Source organism: Vulpes vulpes, chromosome 1 (genome assembly GCF_048418805.1).
Source record: "Vulpes vulpes isolate BD-2025 chromosome 1, VulVul3, whole genome shotgun sequence".
NCBI lineage: Eukaryota > Metazoa > Chordata > Mammalia > Carnivora > Canidae > Vulpes > Vulpes vulpes.
In genome coordinates, this window is record NC_132780.1 from 56,831,832 (window position 1) to 56,853,072 (window position 21,241).

The 21,241-nt window shown below is 38.2% G+C and overlaps 1 protein-coding gene across 5 annotated transcripts in view; it reads right to left on the reverse strand.

Annotated features, from left to right (window-relative positions):
- Positions 1–266: 266 nt before the first annotated feature.
- Positions 267–21,241, reverse strand: part of TRMT11 (tRNA methyltransferase 11 homolog) — a 54,657-nt gene continuing 33,682 nt past the window's right edge. For 4 of the 5 annotated variants that reach the window (XM_072764928.1, XM_026013367.2, XM_026013368.2 and 1 more), the window contains 2 exons: positions 19,491–19,611; positions 267–836 (listed from right to left, as the gene is read on the reverse strand). In XM_072764928.1, the coding sequence (XP_072621029.1) occupies positions 705–836; positions 19,491–19,611 (253 nt within the window). In that variant the 3' untranslated portion in view covers positions 267–704. Of the gene's footprint in view, positions 2,252–19,490; positions 19,612–21,241 lie in introns of all 5 variants that reach the window. The other variant, XM_072764903.1, reaches the window with a different exon arrangement.

Genomic DNA, 21,241 nt, shown 5'->3' on the forward strand with positions numbered 1-21,241 from the left:
TTAATATCGGTTACTTTCTAAACCAAAACTTGTGGGTAGTTAACTGGACCAACAGTCAAGGTCTAGGAATGCAGGAGCAAGTCCAAGGTACAGACAGGCTTCAGATGTGGACAGGCCTCAAGGAGTTGGGGAGCTTTTCAGGTTGCCAGGTCCTAGCCTTTCTCCTCCTCACAATTATCACCGTCATTACATACTAGTCTGGAACTTAAAAATGAAAATTCATTTCCTTCATCACCTCCCCCTGAAAAGCACTGAATACAACACAGTTTTAGGAATCTTCAGTAAGCTTTATTAGTGGTACTGTACATCTGTTACAATCAGAAACCAAATTAAACGAACCTACCGAATGAGTAAATTCTTAACCAAGGTTAGTTAGTTGCTTAAAACATATTCGGCAGGTTATCTGTTTTAAAAAGTCAACAATATCAGTTCCCCTTGCAAATTAATTAAAAAAATATAACTGTTTTCAATTTCCATAATACTTGGAAGTGCAAATATAAATTAAATAAGTCTCAAAGACCACATACAACAAAATCATCTATAAACAAAGCTAAATGTAAAAGAATTATTCAATTTACTTTGTAGCTTTTATTTCACTATATAAAGTTATTTAAAACTATGTTTTCTGTATCATACATGGAAGTTCACATCCAGATGTCTTTTCCATTAAATCCACCCTTTTTCCACTGTCAAAATCTTAATTTTCACTCTTGGCTAGATTTCTCTTCCTTGGCAATTCTTTTAGTAACGCCACTGAAATACTTCTCACGGAAGGAATTATGACCTTGATATGGGAGAAAGTGATCACTTAATAGATGTGAATACTGGTCCCGGTCCTGGTTGGTTGGGAAACACAGAAAAGAAAGATGTTTGAGTTATTTCTTTAGTTAGCTAGAAACCAAGGCAGTCATTCGATTGAAGCAAAATCCCGCCCTCTGGTGCACATTTGTTTTTCTTTCTTATCTGAATCAGAACTACCCCATCACTCTATATCTGTATCATGCTTGAGTATCCAAAAGTGTTTTCATCTGCTTCACCTCATGTGATTCACACAAAAATCTTCTGCACAGAGAGAACAAACATTTCTGTTGGAAAAAAGAGATCAGAGAGGGCAAAGAGAATCACCCCAGGCAACCCAAGTTGAGACAATCACATGCATCTTCAGATTCACAGTTCAGCACAAACTGAAATCACCTGCAACAAGAATCATCACACAAGGGAGCTTCTACTCCAAAATATGTAACGACAAGTGATTGCACTTGTATGAGGTCATACAGAGATAAAACTGTGGAGGTATATCCGCATTCAATTCATGAAATAAACTATTCTTGGCAACTTGCAGTAACCACAGCAGACGAAGATAAAAGCTAAACAAGTGGTTTCCACAATTTTAGGCTTCAGAGACAGGGAAGGCCTAGGGCTCAGACTGATGTTTGGACACTGGAAATGTAAGTCTGGGGGGAGAATGTTCTATTTCAGCTAAGAAAATTGAGGGCTAACGAGCTTCTCATTCTCAATTTCACCAGCGGTCTCAAACTGTGATAAGAATCTAATCAGAAATAAAATCTCCCTTCCTATGTACTTCTGTGAATTCAGACTTCATTGCATGTAAATTGATGTGGTTTTGAGAAAAGAGGTGAAGACACAATTAGAAAATACAAAGCCTAATTTTTTATCACGGTTTCAGTATCAGAGTATCTACACATATATCTGGAATGCAATATCTTTAAAATATTTTTACATTTTTCCTTACTCCTGTATGAGATGAATATTTTGTCCTTTTCTTCATATCTGATAAAAGCACAGGTGTAGCCAAAATAAGATTATGCCAGCTGACTTATTTATTCAGAAACAATTTCACCACACAATTATTTTTTTAAAAAATCACGCAAAATCCAAACGATTAAACATGCCCAGATTTCCTGATTTGCTACAAGAAAAGAAAAAAATGTCTTCCCTGTGGCCCCCGCCTGCCATTCCATCCATGCAAGAGCCCGTGTTCCACTTCACTTATCCACACGATTCTACTTCCCACCCCTAGGGGTTTTTGTTGGTGCATCGCTCTTGCTCTCTTTGCTGTGAAGGCTTCATTGTCTTGTGAGTTTCTCTATTATCCTTGTCATGGTCTCGGGAAGAGGCAAGACAGCCGCGTTGTCAGCCCACCATGTGGACTGGAACCCCTTCCCATGCTCCTGCTGCCCGTGCTAGCTCTCCATGTGATGAGTACTTCAGCCAGCTCTGAAGGGAATTACTGAAAAGAAAAATACAACCCTAGAATATTCTAAGGAGTAACAACATCCATTCCTCAGCACAAGCAGAAAAAAACTTCCACGCCTGAGGCACCTTAACTGCACGACCCAATAGCAGGTATAGGGCCACTGGTGCCAGCCAGTGTTCCAAGTACTTTACATACACTGACTCAGTTGATCCTGACAATGACAGTGTAAGAACAGTACAGTAATTGTCTCCATTTTACAGATAAGGAAACTGAGGCACAGAAAGGTTAGCCAACTTGCCCGTTGCACAACTCTTGAGTAAAGAAGCCAAGATACAAATACATCTCCAGAGACCGAGATCTTAACCTTTATGCTGTACTGCTTCTTACCATCGTGCCATTAAAAAAATAAGCCAAAAATAAATTTAAAAAAATAAACCTGAGAATAAAGGTAGAGCATCAGATTTAAAAAAATATCACTTAAACTTTATGACACTAAGCATATCATACACTCCCGTAGATGCGTGAAAACATGTGAACGATTACTATATAATCTCCAAAAGGTAAAAGATACATCTTATCTGGTCAATCCTTAAAGAACACCAAATGAAAGGTGGCACTTACTAGGTATTTATTATGGGCCCCAGACTATACGGATGTTTTATATAAACTCATCAGCTCTAAGCCATCGGCACACTACTGGCACTCCCTACGGATGAGGCCCCGGAGAACTAGCTGGTGAGTGGCAGAGCTAGGATTCAAACACAAACACAGGTCTACTCTCAACTGCAACGTACCGAGGTTTTCTCCCAAAAGAGCTAACTTCTCCCTCAACTCAGGAAGGAGTATTTCTGGGGATCCAGATGGTTAGCGAGGCTTTGACAGCTGAGCTGCCTCCCCACAAAGCAACACAACTAGATGAGAAGTACTACTAACTTAGTTCCGGCAACTATGAGGATTATTTCAGTGACACAGAGTTTTTATACCAGGAGGACATGCAGGGAGCCACAAGGATGCCTGAGGGATATCACAGTCCTGGAGTAGGGTCAACTTCAGGAGGGCACTGTTCCCGGGACAGCATTCCAACTTCCATCAAAGTCTGAGGGGGCCTCTGAAAGGAAGGGGTATGCCCTCCTCTACTCCCCGGGGTATCCTAATTGCTTCGAACCACGTGAGGTCTCCAGAAACCATGTCCACTTTCTGAGCTACCTAAGCTTCACCCTGGCAGACGTCACTACTTGGGGGTATGGGAAAGCTCAGTTAAGATGCCCACCTCTCTCCTCATAGCCCCGCGAGTCACTCTCCGCCTACTCGTGGAAATCAGAAGCCAGGGGCCGATACCCGGCGGTCACACCGAGTCAGACCTCAAACCTTCCACTCTGCATCCCCAGTGTCTCAAGGCCACTTCTCTTGGCCCACCACTCAGTACTGCAGTGTTAGCTCCCCGGCTCTCCTTGCCTTTTTCCCCCCTGAACGGTCAGTGGCCCTGCCTTCAGCGACTCCCTCTCCAGCCTATTTTCCATATTGAGACCAAACTCAACCTGTTCAAACACGAATCTAATGTGCCGGCTTTCATGTCTGGCTAAAATCCAAATGGCTTCAGACTCTCCCCGACTCTGAGGCTTTCCCCTCCATGTCTGCGAGTCAGATTCACCTACACATCAGTCTCTGGATGTCCTCCCGGGTTCCTCCTCCACACGGGAGGAATCACAACACGGGTAGGTGATAAGGGCCTTCCCAGCTCTGCCTCCTGTCCTCAATTCTCTTCTTCTCGTGACTCCTCCAGGCTGGGCATGATCACCTCCATGTCAAAATGCATTGTGGACTACTTTAGGGAATGTTCTAGAGCTGCGGTGGTGAGGAGGAGAGGATAGAATCCAGCGTGCAGGCTTAGGGTAAGACGGCTGAGGACGGGCTGGAGACCGACTCAGGCTCAGCTGCTAGTGGGCCTAGACCACCTATGCTGCCAATTGCACAGCTCACCCAGTGAAGCCCAAGTAGGGAACAAAAGCTGGAGCACAGTGGGAGATAGGCTTCCTCACAGACCAAAGAGACAGCTGAACAAAATTGCTGGTCTTTGACCTAAAGGACATAAATAGGACAAACTGGTGATAAAAAGCAGAGAATATGACGATCAGAGTAAGAGACTGGAAATGAACAGCAGGAGCCTGGAAAACCCAAAAGTAATAACTAAAACCTATGGTAATTAATGGTCATCAAGAAAACACGAACTACTGGGGCCCCTGGGTGGCTCAGTCAGTTAAGCATCTGCCTTCGGCTCAGGTCATGATTCTGGGGTCCTGGGATTGAGTCCCGAGTCAGGGTCCCCGCTCAGTGGGGAGTGGGCTTCTCCCTCTCCTTCTGCCCCTCCTCCCCACCACCTGCTCATGTTCTCTTCATTGCTCGCTCCAATAAGTAAAATCTAAAAAAAAAAAGAGAGGAGACATAGAAAACATGTACTACCTTGTCATATTTGAGTAGTTTAGACCTCAAGACTTCCTCAGAATAGAGGAAAAGCAAAATAAGCCCCTACCAGCCTATGTTCAGTGTGGTAGAGGGACCCAGTGGCTACTGGAAAAAGTTAGGAAACGCTATAATCTTAGAGATGCAATCTCTGGGAAGAAAAAAATATCCTATTTTCTTTATCTCTCAGAGAGTACAGAATAATCAGTGTGAGGTGTATGTTTGGGTCCTGTGCTGGAATGCCTTCTTCTACAAGGCTGACTGTGAACTAAGACAGTTGTAACAAAAACTCCCGGAAAACCCAAAAGCTCCAAATCTCTTGTGCAGTAAGAGATCTGGCAAGAGCTACTCCACTACTTTGCAGAAGGTAAAGAGCGGAAGTCCTGCTCTAGCTCTCGGGTAAGGGAGACACTCTAAGGATGTCAGCTACTATTTTCATCTAAGCTGAAATCTCATGGTTCATATAACATGTTCCACGTGAAACATTCAATATTATCTACAGTCTACCACATATGATCACACACGTCATACGTGTAAATATCATACACCTATGAATGCACATTTAAAATATATCCCTTCCGTATGAAATCTATTTGCAACTATTCAGAATCTGTTACCTTGATGCTGAAGAAAATTGCAAACTTGATATGCTTTTTTTCTTTTTTTCTCTTTCATCCTATCTTTAGTTTATCAGGGCTCACACTTGAGACAGTGATATTCAACTCTACATATTTTTCATCACCTTTTCGTGACTCTTCTCTATTCACATTCCCTGCTCATCTGAACCAAGAATATCTGCAGATATTTTTTCCAACTCCGTATCTCAAAGGCCAAAGTGTTTACTTAAAAGGAGAAGAGTATCCTCAAGCAACACAACCCTTGGCGTCCCTCATACTCAAGTTTGCCTAGTGTTTGCTGGTTTCCCTAATACTTCCAAATCTGCCTATCGCTATCAATCATTATATCACTTATGCATCACAAAACCTGCATTCTGCCAATTTTTAGTAAGCAAGAAAATACTTCGTGGAAAATAAAAACACACAAGGAATTAGGAAGTGCTTAGAGAGAAAACTATGGTAGTGAATGATTACAGATGATCTTTCCCAGATTTCATGACTACTAGTTAAATTTTGGAGCATGTTAGTAGTTGAGATAGGAATAAAATATTAAGATTATTAATTACACTATTTTTTAGATACTCACCATTTTAAGAATTTTATTACCGAAGTATAGTGCATATACAGTGTTATATTAATTTCAGATGTACAACATAGTGATTCAACAATCTCATACATTACTCAATGCTCCCCACAATAAGGGTCTGTCACCATCAGTCACCACACAATACAGCATTACTGACTATACTTTCTACGCTGTACCTATCTTCATTGCCATCATTTATTTATTTTGTAACTGGAAGTTTGTACCTCTTAATCTCCTTCACCTATTTTGCTCATCCCTCCTACCCACTTCCCCTATTAACCACCAGTTTGTTCTCTGTGTTTAAGAGTCTGTTTGTTCATTTGTTTTTTAGATTCCACAGCTAAGTGAAATCATATAGTGTTTGTCTTTCTCTGACTTATTTCACTTAGCATAATACCCTCTGGGTTCATCCTTTTTATGGCTGAGTAGTATTTCATTGTACATATACACCGTATCTTTTTTATTCATTCATCTATTGACAGATTCCCAGGTTGCTTCCATGTCTTGGCTATTGAAAATAATGCTGCAATAAACAGAAGGGTGCATATATCTTTTCAAATTCATGTTTTATTCTCTTTGAGTAAATATCCAATAGTGGAATTACTGGATCATATGGTATTCCTATTTTTAATTTTGTGAGGAACCTCCATACCGTCATCCACAGTGGTTGCACCAATTTACATTCCCACCAACAGTGCATGAGGGTTCCTGTTTCTCCACATCCTTGCCAACACTTGCTATTTCTTGCCATTTTGATACTAGCCATTCTGACTGGTGTGAAGTAACATCTCATTATGGTTTTGATTTGCATTTCCCTGATGATGAGTGATGTTGAGCATCTTCTCATGTGTCTGTTGGCCATTTGCATTGCATGTCTTCTTTGGAAAAATGTCTATTCAGGTCCTCTGTCCATTTCTTAATTAGGCTGCTTTTTTTCTGGCATTGAGCTATAGAAGTTCTTTATATATTTTGGTTATTAATTCCTTATTGAACATACCACCATTTTTTATGCAAGTTTCTGCAAGAAAATCTGTACTAGTCTCAGATGGCTACATAATGGAATTATACTGCTTTCAAACCTATCACTTAACCTTGTAAGACAAACAGCATAAATATGACAAGAAATATACAGGTTCTGATTCAAGGAAGCAACTTATATTTACAACCATATGTTTTACAAAAGTCAATTATCTTCTGCATCTTTTCCTAACATATCATTATCTAAATTTTGCAGATATAGAAATGGACACTGAACGAGTTAAAATAATCTGCCACAGATCACACAGCCAATGAGTAGCATTTGCAGAACTACAGCCCAGATGAGACTTCAAAACCCATGCTTTTTCCATCACACTTCTTTTTTTAGTAGAAATTATATCGAAGCAATAGCTAAAGAGTTAACTTCCTACATGACAGATTAGTGGGTCACTCAAAATGGAGTTTGACAGTTAGAGGATATTCCTCACAAAACAGGAACATTACGGTAGCACATATTTCTGATCTAAGCTTTTAGACAGAACCCCCTTAACCACTGTCCCACCCAGCCAATTTCCTGTCCTATCAGTACTGCTAATTCTAAACATAAACCACTCGAGGAATTTTAACAGACTTGCCAAAAAAAACCAAAGGAAGCCTTACAATCGGTGGTGTACTTTTATGTGTACACTGCCCTCTGCTGACTGAAGTAGATAAAGCCTTCTCCGTAGGATTTGCTGATGTGAGTTGATGGTTTAAAGGACCGCGGACCACATATCTGACACCGTACCTCACCGTTTGTCAGTCCTGCTTGCTGTAAACATCTAGTCACAGAGCACCAAAATGACCAGGATGGCCACTTTCCTACAGGCAACATTAGCACTTATTCACACCATTTCATTTTTTAAAGAATAATATGGAAATAAACAAATACATATCTACCTTGGTGACTCTAAAGTATTATCATTGGCATCCATGTCCAATCTAGAACTGCAAATTATTCTCTAATCAAAGAAAGAAAAAGGACATAAGCTGGATCTTGTTCAAGCTATTCCTCATTCAAGCTAATTATTTTTACAACTCTACAACAAAAAAGAGTAAGAAAAAGAATAAAAAAGACATTAAAAGGAAAGTACTCCAGCCCCTTATAATTTAGTAATTTTTAACCTCCATGGGAATAAATTTTCAAGAAAAAAAACAAAACTGTATGTTTTGCAGTAACATTTTAAATGGATACTTTAAATGGAACTAATGATATCCCAAATTATACTGTGAGCATACATACATGTATGAGTGCTTCTCAAACTGAGCATCATAAACTGCTCAGACTTTAAAGGAACTATATAGATTCTTCACTGAGAACTCCACATAGGTGAAACTATCCTCATTACTGCTTTCTCTCAGAAACTTGTCATTCTTTGTTATCTCCTCCTTAAACAGATGGAAGGTGTTACGATTTTCCACGATACGGTGATTCGGCTGCCTTTTTGGTTTGCTTCTCATGAGAAATGAGGCTGAGGTATCATGGGATTCAAATGTTTTTGTTTAACACTGATTTCTGAGGATTGATGTCAGGGTAATGACAAAATTCCGTGTACTTTCAAACAGAAAACTTGCAGCAAACCGTAACTATTTGTTCCTACTCTTCCTTCAAATAGATGGTTTAAATATTGTTGAATTTGATTGTTTTTATTCAAGGAGGACCCCAAATAATCCCTGAACAATTACTATTCATTCTGTAAGTATTTGTTGAGTTGAGCAAAACCGTCAAGATCTGTGAATTCACAGGGCTTATATGCTAGTGGAAGACAAGACATTAAAGAATATATACCCAAACATGTACTTATTAATTGTGATTAAACACTGGGAAGAAAGAGTTACCATAAGAAAATGAAACACTCGGCTAGACAGGGTGAAGAGTATGAACAAAAAGGCTTCCCTAAGAAGTAATATTTATCTGAGGGCTAAAAGAGGAATTAAACTCACAAAAAGAGAAGGGAAGAAAACACTGTAGGGAACACAACAAGAGAGGAAACACAACGTGAGAAGACTATAAGGCTAGACAGAGAGGATGACACTCCAGGAACCTCAGACAGGCCAGTGTGGCTACGACTTGGTAAACAAAAGCAAAGGTGACACACAATGAAATGGAAGACACAGGACAGAAGTAAACCAGGCTGGCCTTGAAGCTTATGTGAAGGAGCCTGCATTTCATTCAAAATTCCACAGAAAGTTGCTGATGAATTTTAAGCAGGAGAGCTTCACTCGGTACCTATAGTATTCTAGACTCAGATGTACTACCAATGTGCCATGAGACCACAGGCAAGAGCTCACCTACACACATTCTTAAAGACACTCTGGCTACTAGATAGGAAACACAATGGCAGGAGAAACTGCAGAAGCAGGGAAAGCAGCTGGGAGACTCCAACAGCAGTAGCCCAGGAAAGGAGCACTGCCCCACGTGCTCCAGGCAGAACAAGGAAAGGAGAAAAACATGTGCAAGAAAACCATCACCCACTCAGGTATCTCAAGCCAGATTTCTGGAAGTTACTTAACTCCTTCACCCTCAGCCCAGTTATCCAATCAGTCAAGTCCTGTCATGTCTACCTCTCCCAAAAACTCTCAATTCTATTAATTCCTCTACAACCTCCAATTCTACCTTTCTTAGTTTACAGCTTCATCATCTTTGCATGACCATGCCAGGAGCGTTCACATTCATATCACATGTCTTTCCACAACACAAACTGGCCTGCATAAAACACGAACTGTTGCCACTCTCCTAACGATACCCCCTCATGGTTTGCCATCACCAAAAGGATAAACTTAAAGTTCTTTGGTATGTAAAGACCTTCAACCTAGGCATTTTTTTGGTGTTCAGCTTCGATTCCAACCATTCCTCCCCCAAAATACTTAGCATTTCAGTGATGCTAAAATGTTTAGGGACCCATGAATGCTCCACAACCCCTTTCATGCCTCTTTTCCTTTGCTTGAAATATTGGCTTCCTCTTGACCTTGACCACTATTTTCTCAGGTAGACACTCTCTGATGTTCACATAGCACCTTGCACAGATCACTACAGAACCAAACACGAGGCTGGACTGGTTTGGGTGACCATTTCTCTCACTCAGCAAGGTCTCTAAGGATAAAGACTATAACTTGGTCTGTTTAGCCTCAACACCTTACACAAATGGTCCCATAAACACATGCTGAGTGATGAAAGCCAGGGCTTTCTCCTCAGTGAACATGTAAACAAGTCAGGGAAAGAAAACATACAAAAATATGAGAAGTACATGAATGTAACAATCATTAAAAGATACAGTTTTAGGGGATCCCTGGGTGACTCAGCAGTTGAGCGTCTGCCTTCAGCTCAAGATGTGATCCTGGGGTCCTGTGATCGAGTCCCGCATCAGGCTCCCCACAGGGAACCTGCTTCTCCCTCTGCCTGGGTCTCTGCCTCTCTCTCTCTGCATTTCTCATGAATAAATAAATAAAATCTTAAAAACAAAAAAAGATACAGCTTTCTCAATTCTCATAGTGCCTTTTATAAAATTTCACCCGTCCTCAAGACCTTACATTAAAATGTTTATTCACTCCCAGGAAACATTTACAGCCTTCTTAACAGACTATAAGGGAGTCATCAGGTATGTTTCCTCAACTTCCTTCCCCCTTACCCCATCCACTTCTACAGACTGGATCCCCCCAACCCTAGCCTCTACTATAAACAAGCCTCCGCTTTACCTCTTATACCACCTCCATTCACATTCTGACTAAAGCCAAAGTTCTCTCTCACTGTGTCCTTTTACTACCAAAAGAGTTACTTTTATACAATTCCCCCAAAATATCTTTTCATCAATGTATAACATGTATACCTTTTATAACAATGTATAAAATTACCATTTAAAAATAAAGAGGATTTCCCCAAGGGAAGTGTCAGTTTGGAGATGAAGCTGTAGAAGTCTACAACCATTCATAAGTATTCCGAATGGCTTCTATTATAATTATATGTCAGGTTTAAGTTGTCCTTTTTTTCTTTTTTCTTTCTTTTTTCTTTTTTTTTTTTTTTTTACTTACTGACAGTTCCTGATAATGAGATAATGATTTCTTCTACTTCACTAGTATTAACCTGAAGTCATTTATATTCTCAGAGTGACAGTAGTTTATACAAAACAGCAGTTTCATTGCAAACAACTGAGTACAAATGGCTTATGAAACTTATTCTGTGATAAGTGAAAACCAATGATGCTATCATCACAGCAAAAGTCACCAAACTAACAATGCTCATCTAACTTTATCAAGAAAGACTCACTTGTGTATTGTTGAAATGGATTAAAGCTATGATATACATTCTTACATAAGGTGAGAGGAAGAAGGCAAAGAGATGGAAGAGTAAAACAGTGGATAGATTCTCCTTGTAATCAGTTGAGAATGAAATGAAAGGTAAATGACAGTGCTGAATATAAGGGGCCTCAGTTCAGCGTCAGGGTAATTACCCATGTCCAGCTTTTGTTTAAAAATCCTGCTCCCCTTATCAAACCTTCCCACTGTTCTACATCTGGTACTGGACAGTAGCTATAGAAACCACTTGTGCTAAAGTTATACAACTATAAACAGCACTAGGCCATTTCCAAACCAAGGACAAGCAGGTCAAAAGTCTGGCATCCAATACGATGAAGAGAAACCTCTAGCATTATTCTTAATGGTAACAAGGTAAGGGTAGAAATCTTTATCCCTAAATTAGGTATTCGTATATAATCTGTACTTTAAAAAAAAATTTTTTAAATATATTAAAATCTTCACTGAGTTTTGAAAATGAATAACATTTAGTGGTTCAACTTTGACATCAGGCACTCAGCACATAATTTCTAACTGTAAAAAGACCATCATGGATATTCATGCTATCATGATGATACAGAACTAGAAGTACTTCCTACATGCTCTCCACTAGAAATACATGAACTTCATAAAATTCAAAACTTAATCTCAAATATTAAAAGAATACAGGGCTAACACACCAGATAAAAATGTAATACAACTTATTAGTTAATATGTCCAAATATTTAATTAAAACTAAGTAAGTAAGTAAGTAGCAAAGGATGAATATAACAGACCAAAATATGCACCAGCATACATATTCTTTTGCTTTAATTTGGAGACTATTCTTCTAGTTGACTTTTCTAAGCTGTCACAATCAGCTTTAATTAAAAGAAAAATTAACAAAAATACACATGGATTTCCATAAAGATCTGATACAAGCAAATTACTTGGTTTACAGATCAATTCAATAGCAACAATACTAGAAAGGAAAGCAAGAAAGTTATCACTATAACAGTCAGATTACTGGTTATACCTGCAGGAAGAAGTGTTTATGATCAGAAACAGCCACCAAAAGGGGTGCTTCTGAGGTACTGTAATCCTAACCTTGGTGGTGGTTACACAGATGTTCACTTCATAATTATTCATTAAGCTATACACTTATGGGTTTTTAAAAATTTTTATTTATTTATTTATTTATTTATTTATTTATTTATTTATTTATTTAATTTCTGCCTGCCTGCCTGCCTGCCTGGGAGACATAGAGACAGAGAGAAGCAGAGAGAGAGAGAGAGAAGCAGAGACACAGGCAGAAGGAGAAGCAGGCTTCATGCAAGGAGCCTGACATGGGACTCAATCCCGGGTCTCCAGGATCTCACCCTGGGCTGAAGGCGGCGCTAAACTGCTGAGCCACCAGGGCTGCCCTACACTTATGTTTTAGGCAGAAAAAATATATGCTTAAAAACTTCAGGGCTGTATTCTTGGTAGGTCATGGTGGGAGAAGACATATATGTTCATGTTTGGATTTGACAAGTACCAGAAAGATAATTCTAAGTTAACCAAATCATAAATAAAGAAAAAAAAAAAAAAAAAAAAACAAGTAGGAAATCTGCCATTCAAGAATTTTAAAAGAAGCTCCAGAGGATCATGCAGACTCCATATTTAAACTTCCCATTTCCCTAAACCATTCATACTTTGCAACTCCCAGATCATACCTTGTATTTTGCAACTGACCTCTAAGATTCTATAATATGACATGAGTACATTAAAGACTGTTTTATTATCACAGCTCAAAAATACAATCATTATAGCTAGAGCATAATAACAGATGCTCTGTCACCTTCAGAGAACTGCATTTTTCCTGCAAATAAAAGAGATATGTACTAGAATCCAGATATCTTAAATGATTACCTTCCTGGAGCAGGTAGGCGATAAACGCTTGCTTCTTCTTGGTTTACCAGAAACAATAATTTAAAACCATTATGAACAGTATTAACTTACAAAATACCCAGTTTGTTTGGCAAAATCGGTTAGTTGCAGATGTATAAAAGAAAAAGTCAGGGATCCCTGGGTGGCGCAGCGGTTTGGCGCCTGCCTTTGGCCCAGGGCGCGATCCTGGAGACCCGGGATCGAGTCCCACATCGGGCTCCCGGTGCATGGAGCCTGCTTCTCCCTCTGCCTGTGTCTCTGCCTCTCTCACTCTTTCTCTGTGACTATAATACATAAATAATAAATAAAAATTAAAAAAAAATTTTAAAAAAGGAAAAAAGAAAAAGTCAAATGATGACCCTTTAAGATGTAAATTCAAGGAAAAGTACCATTAACAGCTAAAGCAAGCCATTCAGGACAAGGTAACCTGAGATAAGTAGATAACACAGTTCTTAAAACTTAATTCAACATGATATGCTGCATCACCAGGCTCCTATCTACTCTTTCTACTCTTATAAGCCTTTTTCAAAGATCTCAGGTCAAAACATAATTTATAGATAATACAAATGGTTTCCTTCTGACTTACTACACAAGTAATTTTTTAAATGATTCTTTCTGGGTCTCTGTCTCTCATATATACACATTTTGATGGTAATGAATACCGAATACCGTACTCTATTAGGACCTCCATTAAAGCCCATATCTAATTACCATGTTCTTACTTAGTGTCACCCCAGTCTTACTTTTCTCACTGATAAATAAAGTAGCATCTCCATGAAGTTGCATCTCCTGCCCACTAAGCATGTTATATGACTGAAATACTTCACACCTCATCTCTAATCTTTCATAGCTCTAATAAAAAGGAAAATATCCACTGTCCTGGCATGAGATAGGCAAAAAACAAAATATTTCAGAAAGAAAGGTCAGCCAGGGGAAACCACCTTTAATTCAAATAGTTGCCAAAACAAGTAGCAGCATTAATCCTGAGAAGAGATAAAACATAACAAAATAGGCACAAGCATTATGTCACCAAACCACCAGTTTATGATTAGCAACGCTATCATTCTACCATGTAAACTATTTATCACAAAGACTAATTTCTTCTACTTCAAGTCATCCATAAGTCATTTTCTCAAACAAGTGACCTTGGAGTCTCTTCTCTCCCTTCCTCATTTAAAACATGTTACAATGTTAATGGTTCTTTCTCCGCAGCCTGGGCGGCTCAGCGGTTTAGTGCTGCCTTCAGCCCAGGGCGTGATCCTGGAGACCAGGATGGAGTCCCACATCGGGCTCCCTGCGTGGAGCCTGCATCTCTCTCTCTCTGTGTCTCTCATGAATAAATAAACAAAATCTTTAAAAAAAAAATGGTTTTTTTCTCTCTCCACAGCTTCAAAATCTTTTGGTCCTTAAGTCAAATCCCTCAGCTTTGGTCACCTTCTATTCTGATTAATGAAGCATTCATCAGCTTCATATTAGTGGACTCTTTATTCAGTCCAAATTTTAAAAAATTAACATTAATTCTCATCACCTGCCACTATGACCTCCCAATATTCTCTATTTTAAATCATCTGAACCATATTGGCTGGCTGTAAAAAATAATTACAACTGACTTCATAACTTTAGTCTAAATTAGTGCCCATATAATACCAGAATTCAACTTACCTAGACTTCAGCACTTCTCAAATCACTCTAAGGTAGCATGTCAGATAAGCCACAAAACAAACAGCACATGATGGATGGCCTGTGTAGTGCAATGGCAACCTAAGATACATTTTTTTTTTTTTACACTTAAACATACTACAGAATCACCTTTAAAAGCTGCATGAATGTTTAAAAAAAAAAAAAGATTTTAAGGAAATCTCAAAAATGACTACTTTGGGTACTCTTTTGTCCAAGTGCATGATTGGAAAAGGCGGACAGTACCGTTTTAGGTGATTTTCACCAAAGATGTAACTATTACACTCATATTCTGATATGTTCTGGACAACTCTGGAAATCAGCATTTTTTTCCCAACAAACTTCATATGAGAAAAATGTTTTATAAGAGTAACCACTGTGACCACAACTATATATAGCAGCATCAACTACATGTTATATCAACAGGAAAAATGAATTCAAGTAAAACAAATCCCATTCTACCATGGCCCCATGAACAATGAGGAAAAATGATTTTTAAAAGAAACTAGAAATATGCCACTCAAGAATATCTGCCTTTTAACCTTGGCATATTCCAAAGGCAGAAACTGTCTTGGTAAAGAGGCAACATGATGCATTAAAAAAAAGGTCAAAGAAAGAGTTTCAAGTACAAAGAAGAGTTTGGTCTCTACTCAGCTACTTCCTAGTCTCTAAAATTAGCAAAATAACACAACAAGATAGGCATGAAAGCTTTGTAACAATAAGCAGCATCAAAGCATTAATCATCATTCCCTTCTCTTTCACACTCTATCAATAGGGAATAATGGCTCCTCTTATAAGGCATTTTCATTAATAGGGGTAGCAAAAATTCTCTTCTTTACTACTAATGCTCAATAAGCAAGTCTAAAAACTAGAGCAATAGTAAAAAGACACAAAATTTTATAAAATACCTACATTCTTTATACAGTTTTCCCATTTATAACTTAAGGTTACATTTTACATGGTGAGAGGGAGAACACTTTATAACAATGAATCAAGTGGGCCAAAAGTCATACTGAATTTAAACCTAACAAGTGACAAACCAAAAATGCAGAGAGATAGTACACCAGAGTGTAAAAATCTACAATTAATAGTCTTCCATTGCCAAAGTCAACAACGCTGAACAAGGCCAAGAGTAATTTGTTAGGGGCGTATGAGAACTGTTTGACAATTCTGTGTCATCACTTGCATTATAAAGGACTGAGATCTTGCTGCAATTATATACAGTCCTCTCCATACAAACAGAAGGTAGAAATGAGGTGATTAATTCAAAACCAAACATGATTAATTTAACATGACGAAGTATTTTCGGTTACAGTATACTGCATACTGGTTAGAACTCACTGATTAAATTTGAACTTATATAAAGTGAAGACTTTCAAAAAATTATTTGAGCACTAGAGTTTTTCCTTATTTTTAAATCAATTTGAAAAGGACCAAAGTAAAATAATAAAAACAAACAAGAATTAACATTCTCTTTATAGGTTTAAAAATATCAAAAACTAAAAATAAAATAAAAAATACCTAAGGTGTGTGCCCTTACTTAGCATTTTTATGCTATCCAAATATCTGCCTAGTGAAATATAATAAATATTATAAACCTGGAAAAAGTACCAGAAAAAAGATTTTTCTTAAATAAATTAAAGGAAAGCAAATGCAAAAATTGTTGACAACAGGTTTCAATTCTGCCATTAAGATAGAAATGACTGCTTTAGTATGTGGCCCCGTTAATTACTGGAGTCCTTTCTCTATATTTTCTTCGAACATGACAACCATCATATGGTGCAAGTACTATTTATGGAGGCCACAAAATAAAGAATTCTGATGTCATTCATTTTACTAATATAAGACAACTACAAAATCTACAGGTACTATTTCTATTTTTTTACATGTATTACTCATGTGTCTGGCATATGTTATTACTAACTCAAATAATTACATTAAGTGCTGTGATTTCTAAGAGCTGCAGTGTTACTAAGTTAAATTATCAAATACTTTCTTCAAAATATTAAAAGACAAACATACATGAGAAGGAACTGACTGGAAGAGCATGAAAAAAGCATCTCTAACATGCAACAGAAGCCTCTTATTCACTGTGATAGATATTGGTAATTTTTAGTGTTATGGACTGAATTGTGACTCCCCAAATATTCATATACTGAAGCCCTAAACCCCAGTATGACTGGACTTGGAGACTGAGCCTTAAAGGAGATAACTGAAGTTAAAATAGATAAGGGTGGGGCTCAAATCCAATAGGACTGATGTTTCCGTATGGAGAGAGAGAAACCAAGAGTATGTGCACACAGAGGACATAGCAAGAAGGTGGCTGTCTGCAATCCAGCAAGAGAGGTCTCACCAGAAACCACACCTGCTGGCACCATGACCTTGGACTTCTAGCCTCATGAACTGTAAGAAAATAAACTTCTGTTATTTAAGCCACTCAGTCTACAGTATTCTGGTATAGCAGCTCAAACAGTCTAATATGAGTTAATTGAAAATGTCAGTAAAATCAGGAAAAAACATGAAAATGTTTTGTAAATATGCTGAACATCTTAAGTTAAAAAATTGTATATTCACTTATAATCTGTTGATATAGAATCAAGACCCATAAAGATTTCCAGCTTTGGCTTCTGTAAAATGATGCAAGAACTTAAAGACTCCTACAGAGCAACTGGGGTAGAGAAACTTAGATTGGGCTAACTTCTTTCCAATCTTTTATAGTCATCTCTCCCACCCCCAGTCCAAGAGTCTTCCTAGCAACTGAATTTAACCTATTTCTCTGAAATATTCCACTTAGCTTTTATAGAAATGACAACTTTATTCTCACACTCACATTTCACTGGTCAAGCTAGCACTTAGTTAGACTACATAATTACCATAACAAACATGGCTTAAACAGTTCCCACAACAAACACAAATGACTCCGCAAACAGGCAATTGAGCTGGTAGGTACAGAAGCCTCCAGACACAACAGAGATCAAGCAACTCTTCCAATCAGCTGGAAGTATATGTCATGTTACAGGCATAAATACTGGTGTTTTAGGACAAAAATGGCCAGTACTGGTTAATCAACTGAGTTTGAAATGGAGGTTAGTTAAAAGGACTTCTACTGTATATCCAAATAAACGTTGTCCATCCAAAAATGTCACTTCTGAAGGTTGTCATTGTGTCAAACAATTTGGAAACCCCTCTTTTATCATTTTAAATTTCTTAAATGTTTTAAATATTTAATGGTAGATCATCATCCTTGGAACAGGTTGTGATTTCCAAGGAACAACAATTAAATGACCAGTGTGCTAAAATGTGAGCACCAAAGTCCAGTAACACAATTTGAAGAAAAGCAAGATGTCACTGTACAGCAAAATAACTGTTTAATATTAATACATTTCTTTAAATGTAAATCTAAAAGTTTCAAAATACTGAATAATTAAGACATAAATATAACGAGTACAAAATGCCACCCCATGGATATCATTTGAATATAAACTTGTTTTAAAAGTGATAACCAGACACTTATGTTAATTATATCGCCTACACCTGTATATAAATACATAAATACATATACAACCACCCCTGAGTGAACATGATTCAACTATTTATATACATAAATGGCTTAAGCTTTCTGAAATGCCCTGATATTGGAGCCTGATTACCAAAGAAAGTTTACATCATATTGAATCTTACTCAGTAATGAAGATGAGCCATTAAGCTTTGGGCATAAAGAAGTGACATAATGAATGCAGTGCTTTAGGAAGAGTCATTTAACAATTAAGAACTAGAGATGTGAAAAATGGAAAAGAGATCATTGACAAGGAGATGATCAGCACAAACCAGGTATGTGGTAATAAGGGTCTACGTTACAGACAGACAGCAAATGAAAATTAAAAGCACAAAAGAAAACAAGAATTATATAATACTATATTCAAAAAGCACCGTATGAATATTAGTTTTCATTACTGTGAAAGAATCCATAAGCTGTGAATTAGATGAAAAAAACCATACATGGAGATAAATATCACAAGATCTTCAGGCAATAACACTGTTCTTTTCTGCGTACTCTACAGATCAAAAACAAAGATGGGGCTCGCTCAAGTTTAGTGAACTTGGGAAAGCTGCGGTTGTCAGTCCATGTTAGTACAGCCCAGGGAGCATTCTGTAGATTTAATTAAGCTCCATTACGAGGCATTATTCATATCAATTCTGACCTGGATATGAAATAACCAATGTTTTGTTCTTCTCAAGAATTGTGTGTGTGTCAGAGGGAGAGAGAGAAAGAGCGAGCGAGCGAGCACAAGTGCTAGGCCCTAAGATGACGGCCAATTACTTTCTCCATTATATAAAGTGATATTTTTCTCTTGAGAATAGTATGCAATCAAGTAGGTTTTGCTTTTGGAGAAAAAAATAGTCTCTAGTAGACTGCTCATTAGACAACAGTTGTTTAAGTGTGAGTGTGTGTCTGTGTTTTTTAACTGTGTTCATAGCAAAGATGAGAAGTGAAGGTGAGCTTCTATTTCTATGCTGCTACCCAATTTCTGTATCCAACTCCTACCCTCTGAATCCCACCAAATCCCACAAACCTCTTGAACTTCTGCCTCTTCCTGAATTCGACAGCTTTTTAAAAATCAAGGACTTAGCAATTCCAGACTCCATTACAGGAAAACTACAAAAATCTCCTTTGGATTCTTCCAGAATTTACCCCAAAGATACTAGGATAATTTACCTCAAATTTCTTCACCTTTTCCATTGTTATCAAGCGCCTCGATGTGTGACTGGAAAGCTTCTGCTCACAGTTGCTAATAAGTTTCAGGCAAGGGTGCCAGGGTACCATCTCTTCAGTATATCTGAAGAAAGAACAGCTGACTTTTAGGAGCACTCACATGCACACCCCACACAGGATCGTCACAGGGTTATCCAATGCCGTATGGACGTCCCCCCATTTTATTTCACATAGACTGTCCCTTTAACCTATGAATAATCTGTATTTTTAAAAAGCAACGTATTTTAACATTACCACATCTGAAAAAAGTAGTTTATTTTTTTTAAAGATTTTATTTATTTATTCATGATAGACAGAGAGAGAGAGAGACAGAGACAGAGACACAGGCAGAGGGAGAAGCAGGCTCCATGCCGGGAGCCCAATGCAGGACTCAATCCTGGGTCTCCAGGATCACGCCCCGGGCCAAAGGCAGGCACCGAACCGCTGAGCCACCCAGGGATCCCCTGAAAAAAGTAGTTTAAATCATTTTCCCTGTAGAATGAGTATGAGAGAAAATGCAAGTATGCTCTACGGAAGAATACCAAGCATTTAAATCACAAAAATACAAGACAATGTCCACGCTAAAGGATTTCACAAGAGCATATAGGACAGAAATATATTCCACAACTCCTTGACATTCATGAGGGACTGATTCATTTGGAGACTTTTATTAATTCCCAAAGAATAATGTCCAATCGGCATATACTTTCCCTATAAAATGAAGTGTCCCTGCAAAATTTTAATGGCACCTTGAAACCGCTATTAACTTTGTAAATACAGGATCAAAGTTATGTATAAGATTATTCAAATAGGCTACCAATAAAATAAACACTACATGGTCACCTTAACCATGAAATAAAATCAAATCCACGATAATGAACAGTGGTGACTGCTGCTATGCAACTCATGTGCTACGTGAATGGAGAGGAGGACACCTGGAAAGCAGGACAGTCAGACTGCCATAGTTCAGAACAGGTTGTTGGCATCATTCCTGGCAGAAGAAACAGGTGACAGATGAGGAGGAAACAACTATGGAGCAGAATGCTGATGAACAGCAGTGGACAGGGGCTCCCTAGGTATGGGTACCATTAAGGACATTGTAAATTGCCATTTTTTATCTTTTCCTTTGGAAATCTTGATACCTTTCTACGTAGTCTCTGCAAACATTTATTGTATGGGAAATTTTAAAGCTCTGGTCCAAAATGGAAAAGGTGCCAATTAGCATCCTATAAAGGACCACCAGTCTCAGCTAGCCCGTTCCAATGCATCAACATTGTCTTCACTACCGCTCTTTGACTGACTTCTCTAGCCCCTCTGACCTTCAGTGAGCTCTCCCTCATTACCTCAACCACATGCTTGAAACCTTCATCACCCATTTATCAAGCAGCATTCATAATGCACTTCACTGTATTATCAGTGGAAAGAATTCTCTTGAAGTCATTCTCTGCATCCTTCCTTAGGGCTTTCCAGTAAGTAATGACCAGTTCAGTTTTTGTCTGATCTAACATTTTTCTAATGTTCCCTTGATAGCCAGAAATGTATTTCTCATAACATTAGTTGACATCAAATCTGGAGTCTTCACATGAAGCAATACATTCTACACCATGATTAATAGGAGAAGATATAGCCTTGACCTTAAGCTAGAAAAAGCAGGGTTTACAGATGTCTGAAACAGCAGTAGTCAAACTCAGTTATGTTCCCTTTTCTAGAGGGAA